Source organism: Podarcis erhardii (genome assembly GCF_964252035.2).
Source record: "Podarcis erhardii genome assembly, chromosome: 5".
Lineage (NCBI taxonomy): Eukaryota > Metazoa > Chordata > Lepidosauria > Squamata > Lacertidae > Podarcis > Podarcis erhardii.
The window spans coordinates 56996309-57022017 of record NC_138509.1 but is presented as its reverse complement, the minus strand read 5'-3'; the positions used below and the strand labels follow the sequence as shown (position 1 = coordinate 57022017).

Sequence of the window (25709 nt, the reverse complement as noted above, 5' to 3'; positions counted from 1 at the left end):
TGTGCATTTAAAGAAGCAAACAGATTGGCCACCAAGGGCCTGAACACCCTTATCACTTGATGGAACACCTCTGAATTCAGCTCCTGTTCTGCCTGAGCCAGATGCTCCAGCTAAGCCAATCTGCCCTTCTGTTTGCTGTCCTGCTCAGATGATACGAGTGTAAGATTCTCCTCTGCCCAGCTGAACAGTAGATGAACTTCCTTCAACAGGGTCTGGCAGCTTCTTCCCCTTGGCGGTTTACACATACCTTCAGAGTCATGTTGTTGACCCAAGCTAAGCTGTGGTCTTGGAGTACCGTAAGTCACTCTCAGCTCCAGCCAGCAGATGGAACAACTGGCCTCCTGCACAGACCACTTGCATTGCCTAGATCAAACAAGCTCCCCAACCCCAGTGGCTCCCATGTGTGGTCACTTGCACCATCCTAGTAAGGTCAGTCACCTCCGCTGTCCTACCCCCCAAAAGGACTGTGTCAATCTATCACATACATGAACAAGAGACAGAAAGAGAGAACTGAAGTGGAGATGTGCTTGAAGCTACCTTCATGGAGCAGGCTGGACAATAAACTGGGGAAGGTTGCTGTCCCCCACATAGGACATAAATAAGCCTATTTTGCATTTCCCTACCTTCTGGAGCAAGTGTGAAAGGCAACCCAACTGAGGATATCAACCTTCACTGTAGGGAAAAAACCACGACACCAACTCCAAATATCTGCTTGGTACATAAACAGTCTCCAGGATTAGCAAGTCATAACAAATTCAAGAGAGCATTGGTAGCCCAGCAGTAGCATGCCTGTATTGCAAGCTGTATTGTCTGGGGGGAAATGAAATTATTAAGCTAGGTACATGTACAAGGGGAAACTACTGCAAGATGACAAGGTAGCATTTCTGGATTTAATCATTTAAGATGAGATGCGTGCTGCTGTACAGGAGAGGTATGGTGCTCAGAATCTCTTTTGCCTGAGTGCAAGGAATAATGCTGAAATTCATATTCACATATAAATTTTAGAGACACACATGATTATTTTATACTTTATTCTTACTCTTTTGTCTCATTAAAAAAAGTGGTTAAATTGTCACCTGGATAATTCCAAGTGTGTTTGAAAAGTAATACAAATAGTATCTCTTCATATAATACACAGATACAGTAAAGTGGCAAAGAGAGAGCAGGCATATTTGTACTTTATAAAGTCAATGTGAAATGTTTATAAAAAGTTATATATGAGTATATTCAAAAGTACAAATAAACAACAAAGGAGGCTTTTAACTATAGGCCAGGATCCAGAGAAGTATGCACAGTGTGCAGGCACATTAGGGCTTTCCCCATTTCTCTTCTCACTGTAGCCCCTGGCTGGAAAAGCTGCTCCTTTAGGTCAGAGGACCTACCTTCCACAGTAGCTTTTGATGCAGCACAAGGTGCTGCAGGTCAAAGAAAAAACGTCAGTGACGCCCCCACCTGAGCAGAACTGCAATCTCCTTGCTCACAGGGCTCTCTGGACACTGGCTGTGGAATGCAGAGTCTGTAAAATACTCCCCATTACAAAAAAGAAATAAAAGAAACTAGTCCCCTTTGAGGTAGCATTTCCCACCCAACCTGTGGGATGTTGGGGTCCAACAAATTCTGAACAGCACTGAAAGTGTGAAATGTTTTGATATAAATTGAGTACAAACTTTCTCCTGTTAAAATCAATGACAAAACTCCCATGGATTTAACAGCGCTGAACTGCTCCTTGACTAGCAGTCCATCTTGCTTTATCAATCTATTTTGCATACTTCTGCTTAAAATGCATAAATAGGATTAAACACAATGCCAAAAGTGTCTCCTCGTAAAAATCAATTATCTTAGACTTATATTACCTCTACTTCTTTATATTTACATTTTAATTTCTGTTATGATCTCTAACAATTTGTTTATTCACATTTATGGCAGTGCAAGCATTCAGAAAATCTCCCTCTCTCCTTATAATTTATTGGCATTAAGACTGAGATGCCCGTGAAATATTCACAGCTACACACAACTCAACTATAGTATCTATAGTGGCATGACCAGGAGAATAAACTCTTCTCTGAATTTATTTACATTTCCAAACAAATTAATTCCCCTAACTATTGACTAACAGATCTTTTGTATTAGCATGTAATTTTGATGCATAGTCTAAAACCAAGTATGAACTGCCATTAATCTTTTTAACTTCCTTGAAAACTTAAAACTGGGCTCACTAGGTGGCATTTAAAGACACCCAACTGCTTAGGCAGCTGAATGTGTCTACAGGTGAAAGGCTGCAACACTTGGTACACTTACTTTGAAATAAGCTCCAAAGGAAGCAATGAGATTTGCTTCCAAGTGCATAGAGGACTGTAGCTCAAGTGTTTCCCCCATCACTTTCTAAACACAAGGGTCACTTTAGCACTTCCTGTCCATTCCAAAACAAATACAGCGGTTTCTAAACTTTGCTTCACAGTAGGAAATATACAGTCCTGTCCTTTGGCAAAATGCAACAGATATATTAGAATAGTTCTATTTTATAGTCACAAGCATGACAAAAAATAAAAACTACCCTTACTTTTAAAAATATTAACTCTTTATCAAATCAATCTAAACAGGATAAGACATGTTAAAAAGATTCTTAATTACGAACATTGTTCAGTTATTAGGGAAGGACAAAGTAAGAATCATGTAAAATATGTGGAAGTGATATCCAGATTACTGCCATTTTTCTTCTTAGGCCACGCTATAGTCTTCATCCTTTTATTTTATTGGCCATACTGTCCATTTTGAAATTCTCTTCAATCTATCCATTTGAAGCGTCTGGGACCCAAAAATCATGAATCTGCCCCTACGATAAAAATAAATTGAACTTCAAAATCGGTTTAGACCAAAAAACAAACCTTTAGTTAATTCAATAGCAGCCCTATATAAGACCAAAGACATGTATGTACTTGCAATTTATGTACATCCAGCTTTATGTGCTTGGCAAAAATACTAAAAATAAATAAAACGGAGGTGGAAAGGGGGGGGGTGTCCAGGAAAAAAACGTTGGCACTCCCACTTTCCACTGAACTCAATGTTCTGACTATACATGATTTTGGCTCTACATACTATCCCCAGAACGTATCTCCAGTATAAGTTGAGAGTCAGCTGTATCTATATATTCCAGCACCTGTTTCCACACAGTGGCCAATCAGATGCCTCTAGAAAGCCCATGATGAGGTCATGAAAACAATACAATAGTCCTCTTCTGTTTATACTCTGAGTGTGGCATGCTACCTCTGAATCTAGAGGTTTCACATAGCCATCATTCTTCTCCTTGAATCAGTCAAATCCTCTTTTAATGACCACTACCAATGACCACTACCACACTTTAATTCATACCATAGAAATACTTCATTTTGCTTGTCCTAAACCTAATGCAAATAAATTTCATTAGATGGCTCTGAGGGGAGATGCATGAACCCCTTGCTCATTTTTGTTGCCCTTTTCTGCACTTTCCCCAACTTTACTGTATCCTTTCTGAGGTGAAGCAACCAGAACTTTACACAGTATTCCAGATTTGTATAATGGTATTATGACACTGGAACTTTTCAGTTCCTTTCCTAATTATCCCTAGTGGCACCTTTCTTGGTCTGTGGTATTCATTGTAGTTGAGCTTCTATTAAATGTGGTTTTTACCAAACTTCTCATTTGAGGCAAGTTTCTGCTTTTGAAGTAAAATGTGACCATATTGGACTTCCTTGGCAATTGTCCACTTACATATATGTTGAATTTGGTAGCACTATGGCCACAGTTACCAATTGGTTCAACAACACATATCTCACAGCAGATCCTGGGTGCCACTTTAGGATTAAGTCCAGGGTTGTCACCTTTCTGGCTGGTTACATGTCCTAGGACACAGTCATTTAGGATACCTCCTTGTCACGACTGAAATACACACGCACTCAGTCTATGTGAAGATAACTGAAGCCATACATTACTGCAGCACTTTTTCCTTTGCATGCCTCATTGATTTCCTTCTACATCACAAGATCAGCCTGAGCATTTTGGCCAGGGGAATAATAGTATGTCCCCAGTTCTAAACTAGTTTTGGAGTTCTAGCTTGTTGGAATTTATGTCCTCTTTGACATACAGAGCAACACAGCTTCCAGTTTAAAGGCTTAACTAACTAAGCATTGTAATCTAATTAAGCATTATATTTCTTTTCAGTAAGGCAATTTCTGTCCCTTTGCACGTTTACATTTTCAGCTTGCACAGTGTTAATATTTCTATGCTTCTAGTCTGATGCTTTAGGGCATGCGTGAGTGATGCATTCATCTTTCCAGGCACATTTGCACTAATTTGTTTCTGTAGCCAATGAGCTACACTTCATTATTGAATAATTCCAGGCTGTTACAGAATGGTTTTTAATATATATATAATGCATGCTACATACCCCTCAAGCATTATTTTGACATCCAAACTTCTATTAGCAAATCTGTAGAGCTGCTCACCTCTTAGAAAGCAAACTTATTCATTATAATATGCCACAAAGACACCCTTGCAGAAGTCTGTCATTACCATTACATTGAAGACTTACAATATTTCTGTAAATCACACAGCAATGTGAAAAGCTGTTTTAACTGCATAGTACCTGAGTAAGCCGAGAACTGTGAATCATTTGTTGCCATTTGCTGTATGTTCTAGCAACTAAGTCTTTTACCTAGAAAGAGAAAACAAACTGATTGAAACCAACTGGGGGAAAGGATGCTTAAGGGTGCAATCCTACATACTCTTACCTCGGAGTAGGCATCATTAAACACAGTGGGGCTTACTTCTGAGTACATAGATGAATCAGATACCTAGGGCTTACATCATCATCTGCTTCAACCTTATTCTCATCAGACCTAAAAATGCAGGACTGAAGTGCACTCTTGCAATTTAATAAAAGTGTGAGAAGCAGCCCTGAAATCAGCATTCAGGAGTCCACAAAAGAAAACCCATGCCCTGGCCAAGGTAGGATGTTGGAGTAATGGAAGCAAACTCCTCAAACGTGAAAGGTTACTCATATTTGACTGCATATAAGGAAGGGGGAGCAGAGAGAGTCCTCACAATAACTCTTACCTTCTGGGGATTAAAAAAGTACAAGACTACTCACCTTAGTTTTATAGAACAGTCTAACATCTTCTCTAATATCACATTTTACATGTTTTTCCAAAGTAGTGCAGAGTTTCACCAGCCATTCCTAAATGTGAGATTAAAAGAGTTAATTTTCTCCTGACCAAATGTGTAAATAATGGGAAAAGCATTTCAAAGTGACATCTTCCCTAAAACTTAAGTTATTATCTACATTTTCAGTAATAGTATGATTTTAAAAGTATTAGGTGTTACTTAGAGAGTTATAGTTACATCCTGTCTTTCCAATTATAAAAATCTGTAAGGTGACCAGGAAACTAACAATTTGAACAATAAACACCCCCAAAATAGGCTGTGTATTGGGGAAGGGTATCCTACACTATATAGGGCATTATTGCACCTAGAAAGAAACTAGGAACCCATGCAGCTGAAATTGTTCATGAGCACAGTTAAATCTAAAAACAAACCTTTTACCTTGATGAGGAATGCAACCCCAGCCAAAACCAGGAGACCACCATTTCCATGAATTTGTAGTATAAGCACATACATACTAACTTTAATTTATTTCACAACATTTAAATATCACCTGATTGTATTACAAAAAATTACTTACCCTGTGGTTAGAATTTGTAACCTCAGAATTGCTAGCTTCCCTGACCAAGTGAAGAAGAACATAGGCCAGATAGTATGCCTAGAAAATGAACAGAAAGTATTCAGCCTAGGTCTTAGTAGTAAGGATGCTGCCAACTTCTTTGAGGGGGAAACCAATCAGTTTTCACAAAGAAGGCAGTTCAACTTTTGCAGATGCTCAGTGAAAACTGAACAGCCTATACTGTTTACCACTGCTTTAAAAATAGCACTGAGATTCAAAAATTACCAGAGTATACCAACAATGCAAAATTGCAGGAGATTTACACATTCTGCTCTTAGTAGTCAAATACTTGTGTCTTACCCCTTTCAACTACCCACACATCAATATAAATTGATTAAGAACTGGTTCTTAAGCAGCAGGTGAAGGAACAAAAATCAAAAAAACTTTTAAGATAAACCAGGAGTTAGGTGCAAATATGCCCAGACAAGTAAATCAGTTTATTCACCATTTTTTGAGCAAACAAACTGCACAAATATGGGGCATTTACATAGGTATTTGCATCTATAATGCCAGCTTGCAATAAAGAGTCTATGTGTAGTGTGAAAGGCATGTATTCCTGGAATGAGAGCAATTAGTGTTTGCTGAAGCCATAAGTTGTATAGAACACATTTACAACAAAACTTAAGCAGAAGAGTCTATTATAACAAAAAGTTGTATCACACATACTGCCAATTCCTCCCACCGACAACACACAAACTGGCATCCAGTGTACCACCTACATGGTGGTCACATGTGAACCAGCCCTTGGTAGTATTAAGGACAATTTCCAGCATACAGTGGTGTTTAATGTGACTTTGGTGAGTAAACAAAATGAGTAGGCAATAATAAGCCTTTTCTTTATTGTGGCTTTAGGGGCTTGCTGTAATACAAGAAAGGTTATTAACACAGCCCAGTCTATACCTCTTGATAGGTCACAGCCCAAAAGAAGGCTTACAAGGCAATATTGTATAGTGCAACATAGGGGAGCTCTCATCCTGGACTGTTCCACAAGCTGCAGAGGAATCAGCATCTATGTCAATCTTGATATCTGGGCACTCATTTTAGTAGGAGAAGACAATGTTGGGAAGAGTGACTGATACATTTGTTGTTATCTGGAGTTCACTTTTGGCTCTAAGTGTGAATCAGTTTGATCTTGATAGAGACACGTTTTTAGGTAGTCTAAAACATGGACAAACTCTGTCCTAATAATTTCTATAATGAGATTGGCTAAGATAAGCAGTATGTTCTCTGCTGATCTGCTCAGGAGCTTTGTTAATCTGCTGTGGTCAGAGCAAAGAACTTCGAGCATATTATATTATTCTGCCCAAATGGGTAATCAATACAATAAAAAAGTAGTAACTCCCCTGCACACACATACAAAACTTAGCCCTTTCTCTTTTCTCATCCATTCACTTCATCCCACCTTGCCAATGCTTGCCTTCTGAGATATGAGCATCTCCTAAACACAAATAACCAACAACTCAATGCCCATCTGGTTCCCAGCCTGCCTTAAGTTTGACCCTGGGACCCTGCTTTCCAGGAATGGTGTCTGAGATTACCTCCGGTTCATATTGACGAAGAAAAGACTCTTCTTTAAGACCATCATGGTGTCCCACTGTCTCAGATATTCTCTTTAACAGATTTGAAGGTTTCATATTCACTAGTTCTTTACACAGAAGTGACATCTATGTAATCCCAGGAAGAAAGGGGGGGGGGACAGATTAGAGAGGAGCACAGCTTACTAATACTTCCTGGCTTTTGGCACCATTAAGAAGAGAAAGCCTAAATCATTTTTAAATACAAAAGTCTGGAGGATAATTAATGTATGTGAGCTCTCCCAAATTTTTATTCATGCTCATGGATCCTGAGAATTCTTGGGTTCTAGTTTACTTTGAAGTTACATGAATCAAGACAAACATCTTATTGGGAGTCATCGAGAATGAGAAAGAGAGCAGGAGGGACGGTAACAGCAAGCAGAGTAAAGCTGTACTGATGAGCAGCAGCTCTGGGTAGTAATCCAAACAAGATGGGTGCACATAATTTGAGTTTATTTTATCAAGAAAAGTGACAACATACATTTTAAAAATAGAATAAATATACCAAGACAGCACTGAAGCAACTCAAAAGCTTGCAGAGGAACAGAAGCAGCATGTTCAAAATAGATTAGACAGGATTTCCCTTAGAACTGATGGATGCTGAAGTCAGCCTCTAAAAAGCAGAAGGAGCTGGACACAATTTGGAATAAACACCTCTTTTAGTTTGTGAATTAAGGAAGCCCTAGGATTGGTAAGAGCAAAAATACTCTGTCCCTGAATGAGGGAAGCCTAGTTATCTCTATGTAAATAGCAAAAACTAGGTTTCCCTTGTTCACAAAAAGGAATACAAAAGGAAAAAGGGGTTGAAAGAAAGAAGAGTTCTTCTGGGATTTTATGCCCTCCCAAGGAAAGTCATGCAAGCTGCTTATGATCATCAATGTCGATCATGGATTAGTGGAATAAAGGTAACTCTTAAGAACTCAATATATTAATAAAGTAAGTTTGTACAGTACCTGCTGGTCATGACTGCTGGGTATTTTCACATGGGTTTTAAGAAGCTTCAAGATTACTACCAAGCTAAGATGCCTTCTTATTTGTCTGAAACGATAACATTTAAGTAAAGATTATTTTCTACAATGTAGTGGTTTCTCTGTGTGTTTTGAAGTGACATGCAAAGTGAACTGTATTGCAGTGAGGCTTACCTTCCTCGTGTCATCCAGTTTGGGACAAACTGAACCAGCCCTAAGAGATCATGATGGTGGCTGGACAGGTAACTTATTGCACGGCATAACTCAGGCATCTTACAAGCAAGATAAGAGAAACAGTCATTAGTAGCAATTAAGAGCAACTGCAAAAAATCTAAAAGTTTCAATGCAATGCACACAAGAGTCAATGGCTATCCTTTAATAATGGTATTGGTGAAGGGGCTTGAATAACTCAGAGAAGCTATGAGCTATGCCGTGCAGGGCCACCCAACATGGACAGGTCATAGGGGAGAGTTTTGACCAAACGTGATCCACCTGGAGCAGGAACTGGCAAGCCACTCCAGTATCCCTGCCAAGAAAACTCCATGGACAAAGACAACAGGCATATAAAAGTTATGACGCTGGAAGATGAGCCCCTCAGGTCAGAAGGCATCCAACAGGCTACTGAGGAAGAGTGGAGGACAAGTACAAGTAGATTCAGAGCTGATGAAGCGGCTGGGCCAAAGCCGAAAGGTTGCTCAGTTGCGGATATGCCTGGAAGCGAAAGGAAAGTCCAATGCTGTAAAGAAAAATATTGCATAGGAACCTGGAATGTAAGAACCATGAACCTTGGTAAGTTGGATGTGGTCAAAAATGAGATGGCAAGAATAAATATTGACATCCTGGGCATCAGTGAACTAAAATGGACGGGAATGGGCGAATTCAGTTCGGAGGACCATCGTATCTACTACTGTGGGCAAGAATCCCGTAAAAGAAATGCAGTGGCCCTCATAGTCAACAAAAGAGTGGCGAAAGCTGTACTGGGATGCGATCTCAAAAATGATAGAATGATCTTGATACGAATCCAAGGCAGACCTTTTAACATCACAATAATCCAAGTTTATGCACCAACTACTGGTGGTGAAGAAACTAAAATTGACCAGTTCTATGAAGACTTATAACACCTTCTAGAAATGACACCAAGGAAGGATGTTCTTCTCATTATAGGGGATTGGAATGCTAAAGTAGGGAATCAAGAGATAAAAGAAACAACTGGCAAGTTTGGCCTTGGAGTTCAAAACGAAGCAGGGCAAAGGTTAATAGAGTTCTGCCAAGAGAACAAGCTGGTCATCACAAACACTCTTTTCCAACAACACAAGAGACGACTCTACACATGGACACCACCAGATGGGCAGCATCGAAATCAGATTGATTATATTCTCGGCAGCCAAAGATGGAGAAGCTCTATGCAGTCAGCAAAAACAAGACCTGGAGCTGACTGTGGCTCAGATCATCAGCTTCTTATAGCAAAATTCAAGCTTAAACTGAAGAAAGTAGGGAAAACCACTGGGCCGGTAAGGTATAATCTAAATCAAATCCCTTACGAATACACAGTGGAAGTGAGGAACAGGTTTAAGGATTTAGATTTGTTGGACAGAGTGCCTGAAGAACTATGGATGGAGGCTCGTAACATTATACAGGAGGCAGCAACTAAAACAATCCCAATGGAAAGGAAATGCAGGAAAGCAAAGTGGCTATCCAACGAGGCCTTACAAATAGCGGGGGAGAGAAGGCAAGCAAAATGTGAGGGAGATAGTGAAAGATACAGGAAATTGAATGCAGATTTCCAAAAAATAGCAAGGAGAGACAAAAAGGCCTTCTTAAACGAGCAATGCAAAGAAAGAGAGGAAAACACTAGAATGGGAAAAACCAGAGATCTGTTCAAGAAAATTGGAGATATGAAAGGGACATTTCGTACAAAGATTACCATAATAAAGGACAAAAGTGGTAAGGACCTAACAGAAGCAGAAGACAGCAAGAAGAGGTGGCAAGAATACACAGAGGAATTATACCAGAAAGATATGGATGGCTCGTACACCCCAGGTAGTGTGGTCGCTGATCTTGAGCCAGACATCCTGGAGAGTGAAGTCAAATGGGCTAATAACAAGGCCATGAAAATGGTGATATTCCAGCTGAACTATTTAAAATTTTAAAAGATGATGCTGTTAAGGTGCTATACTCAATATGCCAGCAAATTTGGAAAACTCAGCAGTGGCCAGAGGATTGGAGAAGATCAGTCTACATCCCAATCCCAAAGAAGGGCAGTGCCAAAGAATGCTCCAACTACCGCACAATTGCACTCATTTCTTATGCTTAAAATTCTACAAGGCAGGCTTAAGCAGTATGTGGACCGAGAACTCCCAGAAGTGCAAGCTGAATTTCGAAGGCGCAGAGAAACCAGAGACCAAATTGCAAACATGCGCTGGATTGTGGAGAAAGCTAGAAAGTTCCAGAAAGACATCTACTTCTGCTTCATTGACTATGAAAAAGCCTTTGACTGTGTCGACCACAGCAAACTATGGCAAGTTCTTAAAGAAATGGGAGTGCCTGGTCACCTCATCTGTCTCCTGAGAAATCTCTATGTGGGACAAGAAGCTACAGTTAGAACTGGATATGGAACAACTGATTGGTTCAAAATTGGGAAAGGAGTATGACAAGGCTGTATATTGTCTCCCTGCTTATTTAACTTATATGCAGAATTCATCATGCGAAAGGCTGGGCTGGATGAATCCCTAACTGGAATTAAGATTGCCGGAAGAAATATCAACAACCTCAGATATGCAGATGACACAACCTTGATGGCAGAAAGTGAGGAGGAATTAAAGAACCTATTAATGAGGGTGAAAGAGGAGAGCGCAAAATATGGTCTGAAGCTCAACATCAAAAAAATGAAGATCATGGCCACTGGGCCCATCACCTCCTGGCAAATAGAAGGGGAAGAAATGGAGGCAGTGAGAGATTTTACTTTCTTGGGCTCCATGATCACTGCAGATGATGACAGCAGTCACGAAATTAAAAGACTCCTGCTTCTTGGGAGAAAAGCAATAACAAACCTAGAGAGCATCTTATAAAGCAGAGACATCACCTTGCCAACAAAGGTCCGTATAGTTAAAGCTATGGTTTTCCCAGTAGTGATGTATGGAAGTGAGAGCTGGACCATAAAGAAGGCTGATCGCCAAAGAATTGATGCTTTTAAATTATGGTGCTGGAGGAGACTCTTGAGAGTCCCACGGACTGCTAGAAGATCAAACCTCTCCATTCTTAAGGAAATCAGCCCTGAGTGCTCACTGGAAGGACAGATCATGAAGCTGAGGCTCCAATACTTTGGCCACCTCATGAGAAGAGAAGACTCCCTGGAAAAGACCCTGATGTTGGGAAAGATGGAGGGCACAAGGAGAAGGGGATGACAGAGGACAAGATGGTTGGACAGTGCTCTTGAAGCTACCAGCATGAGTTTGACCAAACTGTGGGAGGCAGTGGAAGACAGGAGTGCCTGGCGTGCTCTGGTCCATGGGGTCACGAAGAGTCGGACACGACTAAACAACAACAACATGTTATAGGATACAATAATGCGTTCTTGTAATATCTATGCTTACTTTTGAGATAAAAATTGGTTACCATGTTATCTTCACTGCCGCTGTAGCTACTACTTCCACTACTACATCTACTACTTCATAGACAAAAAAGAATATTTCCAATCAGTGTCTCCGGTACAAGTAGTATTTATCAGCAAATGACTGGAATTTTAAAGTATTATATTTCTTTTGGAGATCAACCAAAGCAGCAATTCCCTCAAGGCATGGCTAAACACACAAATTCAGGAGGTTTTGGCAAAATTAAGCTCAATTTTACACAGATTACACTAAACACTTATTGATGCAGTTACCTTGGTATCCCACTCTCTGATATTTTCCAGTAGTTTTATAACAAGGCACTCCAAGTCCACTAGGGGAAATTGTTTCAGCTCTTTTGCCAAACTCAGTTTAAGCAGCAGCAGCAGCAATATAAATATTTCTTTGTCCGTGTAACCTTCTGGGTACATGCTTATACAGAGTCGCAGAAACTTAAGGGGAGAAATGAGATGATAATGACTTAGAAGAAGTTTTAGCAATATTGAATCTAATCTCAGTTGCATATTACAAGTGCAGACAGTGTTTATTCATTTGATGTGAAACTTGCTATGTTTGTCTGTCCTTGAACCTATCAGGGGTCAATTTCTGCTAACTACCAATAAGAAACAGACAGCTCATTGAAAGAACATTCTTTTTTAAAAGCTTTAACAGTCAAGATCTAGCTACTAAGTTTAGCCGTCCAAAGTGTTTACTCTTTGTAATATGGTGCCAGATGTGTGTGTGTGTGTGTGTGTGTGTGTGTGTGTGAGAGAGAGAGAGAGAGAGAGAGAGAGAGAGAGAGAGAACAAACTGAAGATGACACGGATGATACCCTCTGACCAGCAGCTGTCAATCCAGCTGTAAAATTCTGTTTACAGCTAGATTGACAACTGCTGGTCAGAGGGTATCATCCGATCCGTGTCATCTTCAGTTCTCTCTCTCTCTCTCTCTCTCTCTCTCTCTCTCTCACACACACACACACACACACACACACAAACAAACATCTGGCACCATATTACAAAGAGTAAACACTTTGGACAGCTAAACTTAGTACTTTTCAGCCCCACTGATTTCAACAGAATTAAGTGGATGGCTAAATTTCTCATCCTTAAGCAAGAAATGCTTAACTTAAGTAGATTGTACTTCCTATTTTAAGTACCTTAGAAGGATATATTGCCCATAACTATATTTTATCACTACACAAATGTTTTGCTTCACAGCTCAAACTACTTGCACAAGTGAATCATGACTATCACCAGCAATCACCACATATGCTTCTCTTATACAAGAGAACTTTCAAAAACAGGAAAAGGAGTCGGGGGTCCCTCTCACCTTGGACATATTGCAAAGGTTGGTGTCTATTAGATGAAAGATAGGAACCGAGTTTCCAAAGATGTCTCCACTTGGTTTTTTCTGTATAATCTCACGCATTTCAGATCTAACAAAAAAGGATTTCCCCCATTAAATTTATTACACTTTGGCAAAATGAACTACTATAAAAAGCTCTGCCTTGGCACATTTGTAGGACATTATAGAACATAAAACTTAGAATGTTGTTTGAGTCTACATCTTGAGGTCTCAGGACAGAGGAAACTATGTATCAGGATACAAAAAAAGATAATAAAAGTACAGCATGAAATACCTACTTAAATGCAAACCACAGAAACATACTAATCGGAACCCTACAGAAGTGGCAAATATTTCTATGGTTCCCTAATGAATCCATTGAAAAAACTGATATGATGCTAAACACTTACATTATATCATCCTCAGAAAAGTTAGGTTGAAAATCTTGCAGAGGAAACAATGCACTGAAAGGAACACCCATATTCAGTAGCACAGTTGCTATATCAAATATTGATGGAATCCATGGCCTTGGCTGGTCGTTGGTAGCTGAAGCTGCAGAGAGATAACACTTGGCTATTTATTCCCAAACCAGAGGAACAAAAAGCACAATAAGCATACCAGTGCTAATATATGGAGTTCCCTCAGACATGAGCTCTGCTTTAAGTAGTTTATTAAGATAGCGGAGGAGACTCAATAGCATTAAGTAATCAGCAGAATGCAACTTGAGCATGGTATGTTCTTTGGGACACTGTAGTTGTGTTTTCTACAGCAAAGGGTACTATTTTAATATTTTCCCACCACTCTTGTACATCTGTGCTACAAAAGCACAATCATCTTCAAAGCAGCAAATAAGCTGTCAGTGTGATTAACATGGGAAAGATGGCAGAAAATATATAAGCATATCAACACAGAAAAGATACAGAAATATTTATATAGTCTGTACCAGTCATGGTCTCATAATATACCATATTTTTCCGTGTATAAGACTAGATTTTTAAACCAAAAAATTAGGTTTAAAATTGGGGCTTGTCTTATACACGGGTAGTGCTGAGGGGTGTTCTCCTAATTTGGAGTCTCCCAAAATAGGGGGTGTCTTATACATAGAAAAATACGGTAGTTTTTTTATCTCAACTTATCAAGACAAACAAGATGTGATTTCCTTGTAAATGCACATCCTCATCCCCACATGAACTAATAGCTCTACTGCTACTTCAGTGGTAAGTATTTTGTACCAGAAGGGTATGTGAACAAGGCTTAGGGTGAGATCCTACAACTGACATTTGGTAGCTGAAGAGGCCTTATGTGGCAGTTTAGATGCTGCTTAATTGGTGAAGAGGAAGGCTCCCCAGCATGCCTGTAGAAAATGCAGCCTAAAACAGGGCATTCCAAGGACAGCTGAGGATTTGCAGAATCCTAAGACCCCTCAATCCCAATACTCTCCCAAAAGCTATACAAGTCCTAGAGCTGGCAAGTTAATTATTTCCCATCTACCACAACTGGAAGAAAAATGGCAGAAGAAAAATTAAGAAAAGCAGGCCTTCCCACCATACCCTGATTACAGTGAGCCAGAAGGGCTTAGGAAGTGGCTGAATCTTCATCACCAGATTGTTGTGCCTAACAAGGAACCTTGTGAGCCACATTAAACAAAAAATAATTCTATTAGATGGTAAAACAACCAAATTACATTTGAATGAATTATGTGAAAAGTGAGAAGACTGTTGCAGGACTTTGTGTCAATGTGTAAAAACTACAAGTTCTTCCCAATGGGTAAAAATTACAAGTTCTTCCCAATGTGTAAAAACTACAAGTTCTTCCTGAAGTTTAGTTTCAAATACTCACCAGTTTTAATTGTTAATGACATCAACATATCCAAAATCTTTCTTGACAATGAACTGTCTGGATGAATTGACATCATCTGTTTAATTAAAACAAAACTGAAGGTCATCTAAGACAATTAGAACTTTTGCATATTCAGTATTCTTGCATTGTGATGAAGAATTATTGAAATACAGTACAAATGCGATCTGATGTGCCAGAAATGTGAATCAGTCTTACTAGCTAAGAAAAGTGTTGATCAATGCAAATAAGATTAACCATTGCTGCTCTAGTTTTGGTCTTTTAAATATTCTTCCAGTTTGCTATACAAGGGGGAAAGTGAAGGCAGCGCTCTTAAATCCTTGACTTCCAAACTGAAAGATATCCTGGGTATTTCCTGGGGACAAGTATTCAGGCCCATAAAGTTTATACATAATGAACTTAAGAAGTTAAGTGTAAGCTTGAGAAAAGGACAAGAGAGTGGGAGAGAATAATAGGCTAACTTCTTTAAAAGGAATGGATGGCAGAAAATACTTGCTCACAGAGTAAAGCTAAATGGAATCATTTGACAATTTTCAGATATACATTAGCTAAAGGTGCATTTGATAGCATATTACAAAATCAAACACTTCTAAGAAGAACTTATATACAATACAAGAACTGAAAGGTAATGGTGCTCTAGTGTCTGTCACTGGCTAGGAGATCATTGGGAGGCTGCATCTCCTCTTGCACAGGAAGGGTATGATAGCAATGGGAAGACCAGCCTGGCCACAGAATGAGCAGCTAACGGGAGCTTGCTTTACTTTCCCAGCCAAATAGAACTCTGTTCCAGCCACCCGTTTCTCTGGGATTACAAAAGGAAAGGAAAGGATGCTCTGGATTCTGCTACAAATTGGCTTATAATAAAAATGTGGGGCATAAATCTTTAAACAAAACTGCAATTCTGCCAGATCTGCAAGTGTTAAGAGAGCCCTCCTTCCTATTTAGCTCAAGTACCTCCAATCTATCTTCTGTGAAGGCTCAGGAAGTTCAAATCGCAAAACTTTCTTTTGCAAAAAGAGTTAAGGTTTGGCTCTTTTAGGGATGTCTGAAGTCAATCATATACAGTGGTACCTCGGGTTAAGCACTTAATTCGTTCCGGAGGTCTGTTCTTAACCTGAAACTGTTCTTAACCTGAAGAACCACTTTAGCTAATGGGGCCTCCTGCTGCCACCGCGCCGCTGGAGCATGATTTCTGTTCTCATCCTGAAGCAAAATTCTTAACCTGAGGTACTATTTCTGGGTTAGCGGAGTCTGTAACCTGAAGCGCATGTAACCTGAGGTACCACTGTAATAGTCTATTTCATCCCATGTCTTCCCTTGTGTAAACTATTTTGGTATGTCAGTAAAGATACAATAGTCTTTCAAATCTGATCCCCTTTTCCTGAGGAGAATACAGCTTTGGTGTACAGAGTCAAACATCGGCTCCCAAATGCCTCTATTTTGGAACATTTCGGCTCCTGAACGCCAAAAACCTCGAAGTAAATGCTCCAGTTTTTGAACGTTTCTTGGAAGCTGAACATCTGACACAGCTTCTGCTTGAGTGCAGGAAGCTCCTCCAACCAATCGGAAGCCGCACCTCAGCTGTCAAATATTTCTGAAGCCGAATGGGCTTCCGGAATGGATTAGGTTTGACAACTCATGAAACAGTGCCAGTATGGAGAGAAATAATAGCCTGGAGGTTGCTGGCAGTGCAGAGAGAAGAGGTAAGCAAGTGATCAACATGAAATGCAAGGCATTTCACATTTCTGACATTAAGTGGCTAGTTTAAAAGTGTGCTCATACTTCTTAAATTAGATAGGAGTTAATACAGAATGAATTGTAACTGAAAAATTATTTTATATGCCAGCTCTTTAATTCTCAGGATTTACCAACAGCTCGTGCTCCAGGAACCAGGGAGTGTGTGCATGCAGAACATGAGCAATCTAGAAAGCTAAACTGTAAGGTATAAACTAACTGAAGTTCAGTCTAATAAGGCTTCCGGATTCATGATATCCAATGCAACATTAAATAAGATGCATCTTACCCGAAACATCCATTTTAAAATGGGAACAGGACATGGAGAACTGTAGTAAGCTGACAGAAGCAAGCCTTCAGAGATTACAAAAAGCTGCTGTGTTATTCCAGATCTGCAGAAAGAACCACCAAGAATCACTTTCATGTTTTCAAAGTTAACCTGTGTATTAAATCTCAGATTTAAAGAACCACACCTGAAACTGAGGGTGGGATTCACCTAATCAGCCCAAGTGGCAGCCCTGCATAAGGATTTCTGCTTGTTCAGTGGTGCTTCTCCCTCCTTCCCCACAAATTGGTTCAGAGGGGTCAGGAGAAACCCACCCCCAGCAGCATTTGGGGGAGAAAAGGATTGTTCCATCTGGCAAACTGCAATGCTTGCACAGACTGAACCACAAGAGGACAACGTTGAATTCTACCCAATAACAGAGGCTTTAACAGGAGAATTGCAACCTCAATTGAGAGACTCATAGGAAATTATTGCACAAGCATATGATGGCCAACTACTGCTGCCTTTGCTAACAGATTGACATATGATGCAGGTGATGCTTAAGCCAAATCAGATGCAAGAATAACTAGGCTTGTTGAAAAGTGGTACACAATATTTTTCATGACTAAAAGGTATATATATGATTCATATATACATGAAAGAAAATATATATACATATAAAACCTAACGATTTCAAACATTAAAATACAGGGTTTTTACAAACGCTTAGACCTCCTTCCCTCCCTCCATAGGTTCCATTTCAAAAATTAGATTTACTGCATCTTTACTCTTATCTAACTATTATATAACCATATTTACCATTAAAACAATTCCACATTACAGTACAAGTGTCTTTACATCCCTGCCAAAGATTTTAACTGTTTACAGTGGTCTTTTAAGTAAATTACAAACTGATCACTTAAAACAGGCACTACAAGGTTGACTGACACATTTCAATAAACACAACCTCTAATTCCGAAACTTGTCTAATTTGCAGAGATTAATAAGGGTAGCAAGCATACATTAGGGACAGAAGACTCTTTGATTTTGGCAAACTACCAACTAGCATGCATAGCTATCCATACAAATGATATTTTGCTAGTATGCTACTTTAAGAAAATGGACATTACTAAAAACCATCCTTACCCGAGAATATATTTTTCAATGGGATTTTGAGGATGAAACCCAGAATTCCTCAAATCAAGGTTAAGATGACTGAAGATTTTCCCAGTATGTACTACATGAAATATATTTTCTCCGGGGTGCTGGTCAGGAATAGCATCACTGATTAATGCAAATCTTTCTAAAAATTCTCTGTAACACAAAATTACATCTGTAATGTATAATCCTTAAAGTCTGTTTAATAAACAGTTATCCCACACATTTATCCACATAGAGCAAGAGCAGCCAACATCATGTCCAAAAGATGCTGTTAGATTCCAACTCCCATCAGAGCCAGCCAGCATAGCCAATGGTCAGACATGATGGGATTTGCAATACACGGGCCCCCTATCCTTGACCTAAGTCATGGTTAAGTGATTGGGGGGGGGGGAGACATGGAAAGTCCTGGACATGATCCCACTCCCCTCTTCTCCACTGCGCAGGAGAGTGCAAAGTCCATTTTTACTTTAGAATAATCCACAGTTCTAGGTTACTTCTGAACTCATTGAACTGGGATTTGTTCTAACCAAAGTTAGATAAACCAGGATATGATATGAGATTTGATTTGTTTTAAACAAACCACTATCTCTTAAAGTCTTTATCAAATGCAGAACTATGGTTTGAACTAAAGTGAAAGTTTTCACTCATCATCTCAAACACAAAGGAGGAGGAGGGGAGCACAAGAGCCAGAGATTTGCTCTGATGGTTCCTGATAACCATCCTGAAACATGATTTATGACAGTAAATCATCTGAACCAGGCCATGGCCTAACACTACAACTGGCAATCATGTATAGAGGATATAAATGATGAATAAGAGTGGACCCTAGAGAGAAATTAAAGAAAATTTTTGGAAAGCCAGTAGAAGGGTAGATTACAGTGGTCAAAGAGACAAACAGTATTTCATTGAGTATAATCACAAGAAAAGGATTAATTAGAAGACCTGTGTTCTGCAGACAGTTCACCATCATCAGAGTCTTCTTCATGTTGACAATTTATTGGAACTTCCCATTTGACTTGCTGTAACTGCTTCTCTAGTTCATCTATCCTGTAATGCAGAGAAGGGTGTTTAAAAAGAACCTTGGCCTCTGATTATAACAGCACATCTTAGAGCAAGTTTAAATATTGGCATGTTTCCTCTCTTATAAACAGGCACCTGGTATTTCTGTTTGTTACTGGAGTTAGAAAAAGCAACATAGAGCAGATTGCTAAAATTCATTGACATGTCCTTTTTTCTACTAAAATGTTATTTCATAAGGAATCAATAGATTCATATGTATTCTTTGTACAAACTCTGCAGTAAGCCAGTGTTTCCTATAGGAAACAGCAAATTTAGGCTGTCTGTCTAGGTTTTAAAAGTCAGGACAGTCAATAGGATCTCTACTACAATGACATGGAAGAGAGAATGGTGGATGGAAATAGTAGATGGCATGTGAGGAACTAACTTCAAATATTCCCACTTTTTAAGGCTGATAAGATTTGAAGAAGCCTAGTAACCACTAGAAACCCTGTAACATTAAGCAGGCTTCTAGAACAAGTGTTTTCATGGCTTTCATCAAATTATGTATTGATGCATTGAAAACCATCTCATATTTTAAATTCAACAAGTTCAAAATGAAGACAACTACAAAAAAAGACTATAACTTAAGGTAGAAATGGGGACCCTTGCAGACAGGAAGATACTTATCCATTAGTATCTGATGGATTAGAAGATGATTTTCATAGTGCAAAACTAAACAATGCTGATTTTATTTAACTTCAACTCTTTTCTCATGCCATATATGGGGGGAAATAGCCTGCTACTAAGTGAAAGGCGAGTATATTCATTGCAGGCAATACCAACAAGGGTGTCGTATCATTCTTCAACATAATGTTTATAGAGGGTGATCCTAAATTGCATTACTAGGGATAGGAGACACACAGGCATACATACCTTCTGAATGCTTCCTTCTCCTTCAAGATATCCTCCAGGTGATTCATGTAATGGACATTTTTAACAGAAGGTGTGAAAAGCTGAAACAAAGAGTGAAAATTAAAAATACAAGTATTTTTGTTCCATTAGCTACCACTACTTTGCATGTTCTCAATCACCATTTAGATTAAGGAAAATTTTGAAACTAGGAAAAATACAAAAAGTATGTAAGTTGTACATCCTCTACTGCAAAGACCACACTGCTTCTTTTTAGCTAGGAAACCACCGCAGGTTCCCAAAATGTATAGGTGCAATAAAACAGATAGGTGCCATCTTCACATGGGCAATACAAACTCTCTCAAGTAATATAGATTTTCTAGAAGATTTTGAATTGGCAATTTTCCTGGGATATTTTCTATTTCCTGAAAATTGATGGAGATCTGAGCTAATTTGACTTATTTACTTTTTTCAGAAATGTCCACTTAACTCAGCCATCTGTCTGTGGCTCTGATTAGGAGCTAAGGTACCAAAACACATGAACCGAGCCTGGATGCAGACTTGAGAAAATATAACATAGCCTTTCTGTTTGTAAAGAGGAAGGGCATACACTCAGGTAGCAGAAACAGCAGCTGTGACTTCTCAACATGTCATAATACCTATTTAACAAGGTTTCTGCATGACTGCTATATTCCTGCGAGTACCCATCCTAACTATACACACCAACACCACTGTAGTTATCAAAGTAAGAGTAGCCCCTTGGAACAGTACTCCTTCTGAAACTGAAACATTAAACCAGAATGAGCTTGTGTTTACTTGTGTCACTTCTGACAATAACACTGGAAAACTGCCCAGGACTTTTCCCACCCGTGCTATAAAATACCAGTCTTCAAGAGAAATTCACATTTGACACAGCTAGAACAGCCCAGTTCAGTTACCCCAGACCATGGTTCTCCAACCTGAGAACAAGACTTGTGCCTGCAGGCTCACTTCTTGCCTCTCTCCTCTTGGGTTTCATAGCCTGGTTTATAAGAGTTTAGATCAGTTTCCCCAGCTGGAAGCAACAGGAATTTGAGGGGGTTTTTTGTTTTTGTTTTTTTAAAAAACAAGAATAAAAGTGCTGAAGCCCAGTGCACAAGGAGAAATGTGGAGTAAGCACAGAAGCCCATGATACAGCATGGCTTATTAGCCTCAGATAATTACATCTGAACCATTCAAATGATTTCCTAAACTAAGATGAGCTTTTTAACCACTTACAGGAATCTTCTGTGATGGACTCATGGTGTCTGTTTTACCACTTTCATCATTTCTCTGTTCTGGGTTTTCTGCAGATGGTCTGGCACTCTGGGCCAGTATTTGGTCAAGTGGCAAGAGAATCTCTTCATCACTGCTGTCCATATTGCTGTCAGAGGTCTCAACATCACTATCACAAAAGTGACTTGGTTTTCTGTTCAAAATACATGCCCTTGGGTTGGAACCTTCATTTAAATCGGATGAAGAGCTAGAGATGGTGCCAAGATCCAAATCTTCTGATGACAGAACATTATCTCCCAATAATACAGGTTGCTCAGAATTATTTTCTGAAGGTAAAGTAGAAGTGAGAGGCGGATGAACTGTCATTTTCAGTGCTTCACTTGAACTATTATGCCGAATGTGTGATTCAGATTCTGTTGTCTGTTTGGAAAATATTTTTTCTTGACATTTAATGGATTTATAGTCTATTTTTTTAAATAAAGGAAGCACCTTTTCTAAATAAAATTTTGGGAATCTCTTTTTCTGACTCTCTTTGGCATCTGTAATTTGGATTTGGCAATCTTTATTTGTTGTATCCATACTGTTATATCCATTTTCTTCAGTATCAATATATTCTATTGAAAGAGGCAAATTACTGTCAGGTGGAGTCATAACCTCTACCTGCAAGTCAACATGAGGAGACATTCTGTTTTTTGAGCAGTCAGAATTTTGTTTTTCCAGTGAACTACTAAAATTGTGTTTTTCAAACCTCTGTATATTGGACTTCTTTGATTTTTTCAAATCTGTTTCTAAAGATTTCCTTTTTCGTTTTCTGGAATATTCTTTATGTTTTGATATTCCCAACAAAGGTATTGAGTCAGGGTGTACTGATGGGCAGGTCTGGCTTTTTCTCATGTTAATCATTTCATCAGAGTCCCATCCTGAAGGAAATTCTGCTTCTGAAGCTTGCATTGAAGAGGATTCAGCTGTGAAATGAAAATGAACTGAAATTATTATATAATGCAAGGCCTCTAAAATAGTGGTACATCACTGAAAAAGTTCTGTTTTATTAGAATGTCAATGTAACAGAATGTACCAAGGGATGACAGTGGTACCTCGGACGTTGAATGGAATCCATTCTGGAAGTCCGTTCAACTTCCAAAGCGTTCAGAAACGCCAAAAAGGATGTTCGGGTTCCAAAGAACATTCACAAACTGAACACTCACTTCCAGGTTTGTGGCGTTCAGGAACCAAAACTTTATAGACTCACAAGGCCCTTCGGGATCAAAGGTATGAGTATTAATCTAGACCAGTGTTTCCCAACCTTGTGCCTCCAGCTGTTTTTGGACTACAATTCCCATCATCCCTTGCCACTGGTCTTGCTAGTCAGGGATGATGGGAGTTGTAGTTCAAAAACAGCTGGAGGCACAAGGTTGGGAAACACTGGTCTAGACTGCCAACTGGGTCCATGATGTCGCTGGGTACTGTTGACCAGAATTGTTTGTTGGCCTTGTCCAACAACATCTGGAGGGCATCACCACATTGTCTACCCTTGATTTAGAACATCTTAAGAAAATAAAGAGCTCTTCAAGCTGTAGTCCTATGCACACTTACCTAACAGCAAGCTCCACTGAACATAATGGAACTTACTTTCATGTAAATATGCACTGGATTACCGTATGTAAATTAGTTACAATTGGAGCCATCAATAGGGGAGATACTGCAGTGCAGTAAGCTACTTGTTCCAATTCTTCTACATCATTAGCTGCTATGTTCATACCTGAGGATTCCCGCGAAGTAGAGTCTGATCTTTTTGTTAAGAGAACTCTGGTATCCTACAAATAAGCAGAGACAAAAAAGATTTGACAATGCCTTAAACGGTATTACTGCTTTATGGGCACAGCAAACAACTCAACTCTTAAGAGCCACCACGACTATTTATTTGGGACAGTGAAAATTTTCATTTGCAGTCATAGGATCCTAAAGTATATTCCACATATTTTTCTTTTAGAACGCGTAAATGAAGCCAAAAGTGACACGCATAGGTCACCTGAAAACTTACATGGCCTTTTATATTGCTGAACTACAACTCCCATCAGATCTAGCAAGCATGGCCAAGGATGATGGGAGCTGTAGTTTAGCAACAGCTGGCGGGCCAATGGTTCCTCACATCTGATGAAGGCAGGAGCTATAGATGGATCTCTAGTACTTACTTTTCAGCTATAACTACTATTGCTTGCCTTTGCATGCTCTTACTTTTAGGCAGCCCAAGCAAGCACACTGATAACTCACTCCATTATTTCATACTCCTCAAACTACTGCTTGTATTGTGGAATCAAAAAAGCCCGATATCTGCTTCTAGTGATAGTTGTGAGAAGGTATTGAGCTTGATTCCACACATGGACCTGAAGGAAATATGCAAGACTGCTGAACAGCAGAAGACTCAAATACGAAAAAATGGCCACATTTTTAAAAATGAAAAGCCTAAACTTGAAATAGATTTCTTTTGCCTTTGTGCTAAAAATGAACGCTGATATACGGCCCTGCAAATAACTACCTGGCAGTAATCATACACCATGCTCTTTGTTTCCCTCTCATGTGGCCAGGGCTCTCTCATATGCCTATGTGATTCCAGTAAATAGGATGTAGGCACACATATGATCCTCATAGAACTGGCTTGTTTAGTGCAAGACAATACTATGGGGTTCATACATCTCTTCATCCCCAGAGCAGGAAGGATGTGGCTAACCACTTAAATGGCAGAGATATGGCAAATGCTTCATGATTATGGCTGCATATAAACACAACCGTTTTCTTTATAACTTTTATATAGATATCTTAGCTCTAAAACCTCAGAAGAAAAAGCTGTTTTGTCCAGCTTGGCTAAGATTTCTATGAACAAAGCACACACATGAAGTGGAAAGTGAATTTTCCAAGTCACGAGAAACTCTCTCAAATATTTTAACTTATCATTAATAATGAATTAATTGATACAGACTTCAACCTGGATGTTGACACAGGAAAGGGAAATCGCATATTGAGGGTCCTTCCACGGGAGGGTGTTCTCACAAACAGGGTATTCAGATCAATTTTTTCCTGTGTGTGCCACTGACATACAAAGTGTACATGTACACACACATTTTCCCTTTTAAAAATCCCCCAGGAAAAACCCAAGAGCAAATGTTACCAGCATGTGTCACAGTAGACAAAATTGGAAGTATTGGTGGGGGAGTTCATTGCTCGCAAGAGGGGGCTTGATACTGTAGCACAAATATGTTCATTTCCACCATACTCTGTTTCATGCATTCTACTGCTTTTAATTAACCCAGAAACATTTTGAACACTAAAACCAGCTGGTTAAGGGGCCTCCTTGCAGGGCACCTCCCAAACAGGCTGCCGCCACTCCAACCTGGCTACAGCCACCATCATTCTTTCAGCTACCCAGTAAGGTCTCTGTGAGCCACATCCTGTCATCCTACTCCATCTCCTTCCTCACATTGCTTAGCAACCATTGCCAACTTTTGACCCTGTTTATGTCCTCTTGAGGGGCACGCACGCACGCACGCATGCACACACACACACACAGATTTTGTGCAGGAGCAGTCATATTTAAATCTTCCATATTAAAAATTACAGAGAGGCTGATGTAGGTACTATGCATGTGCCTTCAGAATGGGGCAATCAGTGAATTGCTTTATTTGGGCTGCCAGAAACAAAATGGCAGAGTGATATCACCACACTCATGAAAAATTGCCCTCCCCCAAAAAAGTGCTAAGGTGCTTTCACACCAGCACTGACTTCAAATGCAGGCCACTCATTTTACGTAACTCATGGAATTTCTGAAAGGGAAAATCCAACTTTTTTTTATGACATCATGTGTACACCACAAAAAGGTTCCTAGCACGAACAACACTGCGTTTACAATAAACTATCATGTGGAAGCATCCACAGGTCATTTTAGCATAACCGGCCAAGTTTGCTGTAATGATTGACCCTTAAGTTTCTGACAGCTCATGTTGCGTTTAAGGAAAAATGTAAACTTATGCACATTTTCACATGCAAATGATATGAACTAAGATAGTTACAACCTTCCAAACAGTAAGGTAGCCAAGGTAACTAGATTCTTTGTACACTATTGCTTCCTAATCTCCATAATTTCTATGGCAAATAAATAGTAGTAGTAGTAGTAGTAGGCAGAAATGCAATTTTATTTGGGGAGGCGTGTTTAATAATATCTGAAGTTAGTTTTGCTGAGTAGATCATTAATGTTTTGTTTGCCCTGTCTAGTTTTCTGACCAA

General features: G+C 39.4%; 1 protein-coding gene across 2 annotated transcripts in view; it reads right to left on the bottom strand.

The window, feature by feature from the left end:
- Positions 1–1016: 1016 nt before the first annotated feature.
- Positions 1017–25709, bottom strand: part of SLF2 (SMC5-SMC6 complex localization factor 2) — a 39474-nt gene continuing 14781 nt past the window's right edge. For both annotated transcript variants that reach the window (XM_081863104.1, XM_081863103.1), the window contains exons 4-20: positions 23191–23245; positions 21435–22396; positions 20202–20281; positions 19212–19316; positions 18255–18422; positions 17133–17235; positions 15092–15167; positions 13663–13804; positions 13238–13343; positions 12181–12357; positions 8472–8569; positions 8283–8367; positions 7294–7419; positions 5717–5794; positions 5126–5212; positions 4622–4690; positions 1017–2833 (exon numbers count right to left, since the gene is read on the bottom strand). In XM_081863104.1, the coding sequence (XP_081719230.1) occupies positions 2789–2833; positions 4622–4690; positions 5126–5212; positions 5717–5794; positions 7294–7419; positions 8283–8367; positions 8472–8569; positions 12181–12357; positions 13238–13343; positions 13663–13804; positions 15092–15167; positions 17133–17235; positions 18255–18422; positions 19212–19316; positions 20202–20281; positions 21435–22396; positions 23191–23245 (2562 nt within the window). In that variant the 3' untranslated portion in view covers positions 1017–2788. The remainder of the gene's footprint in view (positions 2834–4621; positions 4691–5125; positions 5213–5716; positions 5795–7293; positions 7420–8282; positions 8368–8471; positions 8570–12180; positions 12358–13237; positions 13344–13662; positions 13805–15091; positions 15168–17132; positions 17236–18254; positions 18423–19211; positions 19317–20201; positions 20282–21434; positions 22397–23190; positions 23246–25709) is intronic.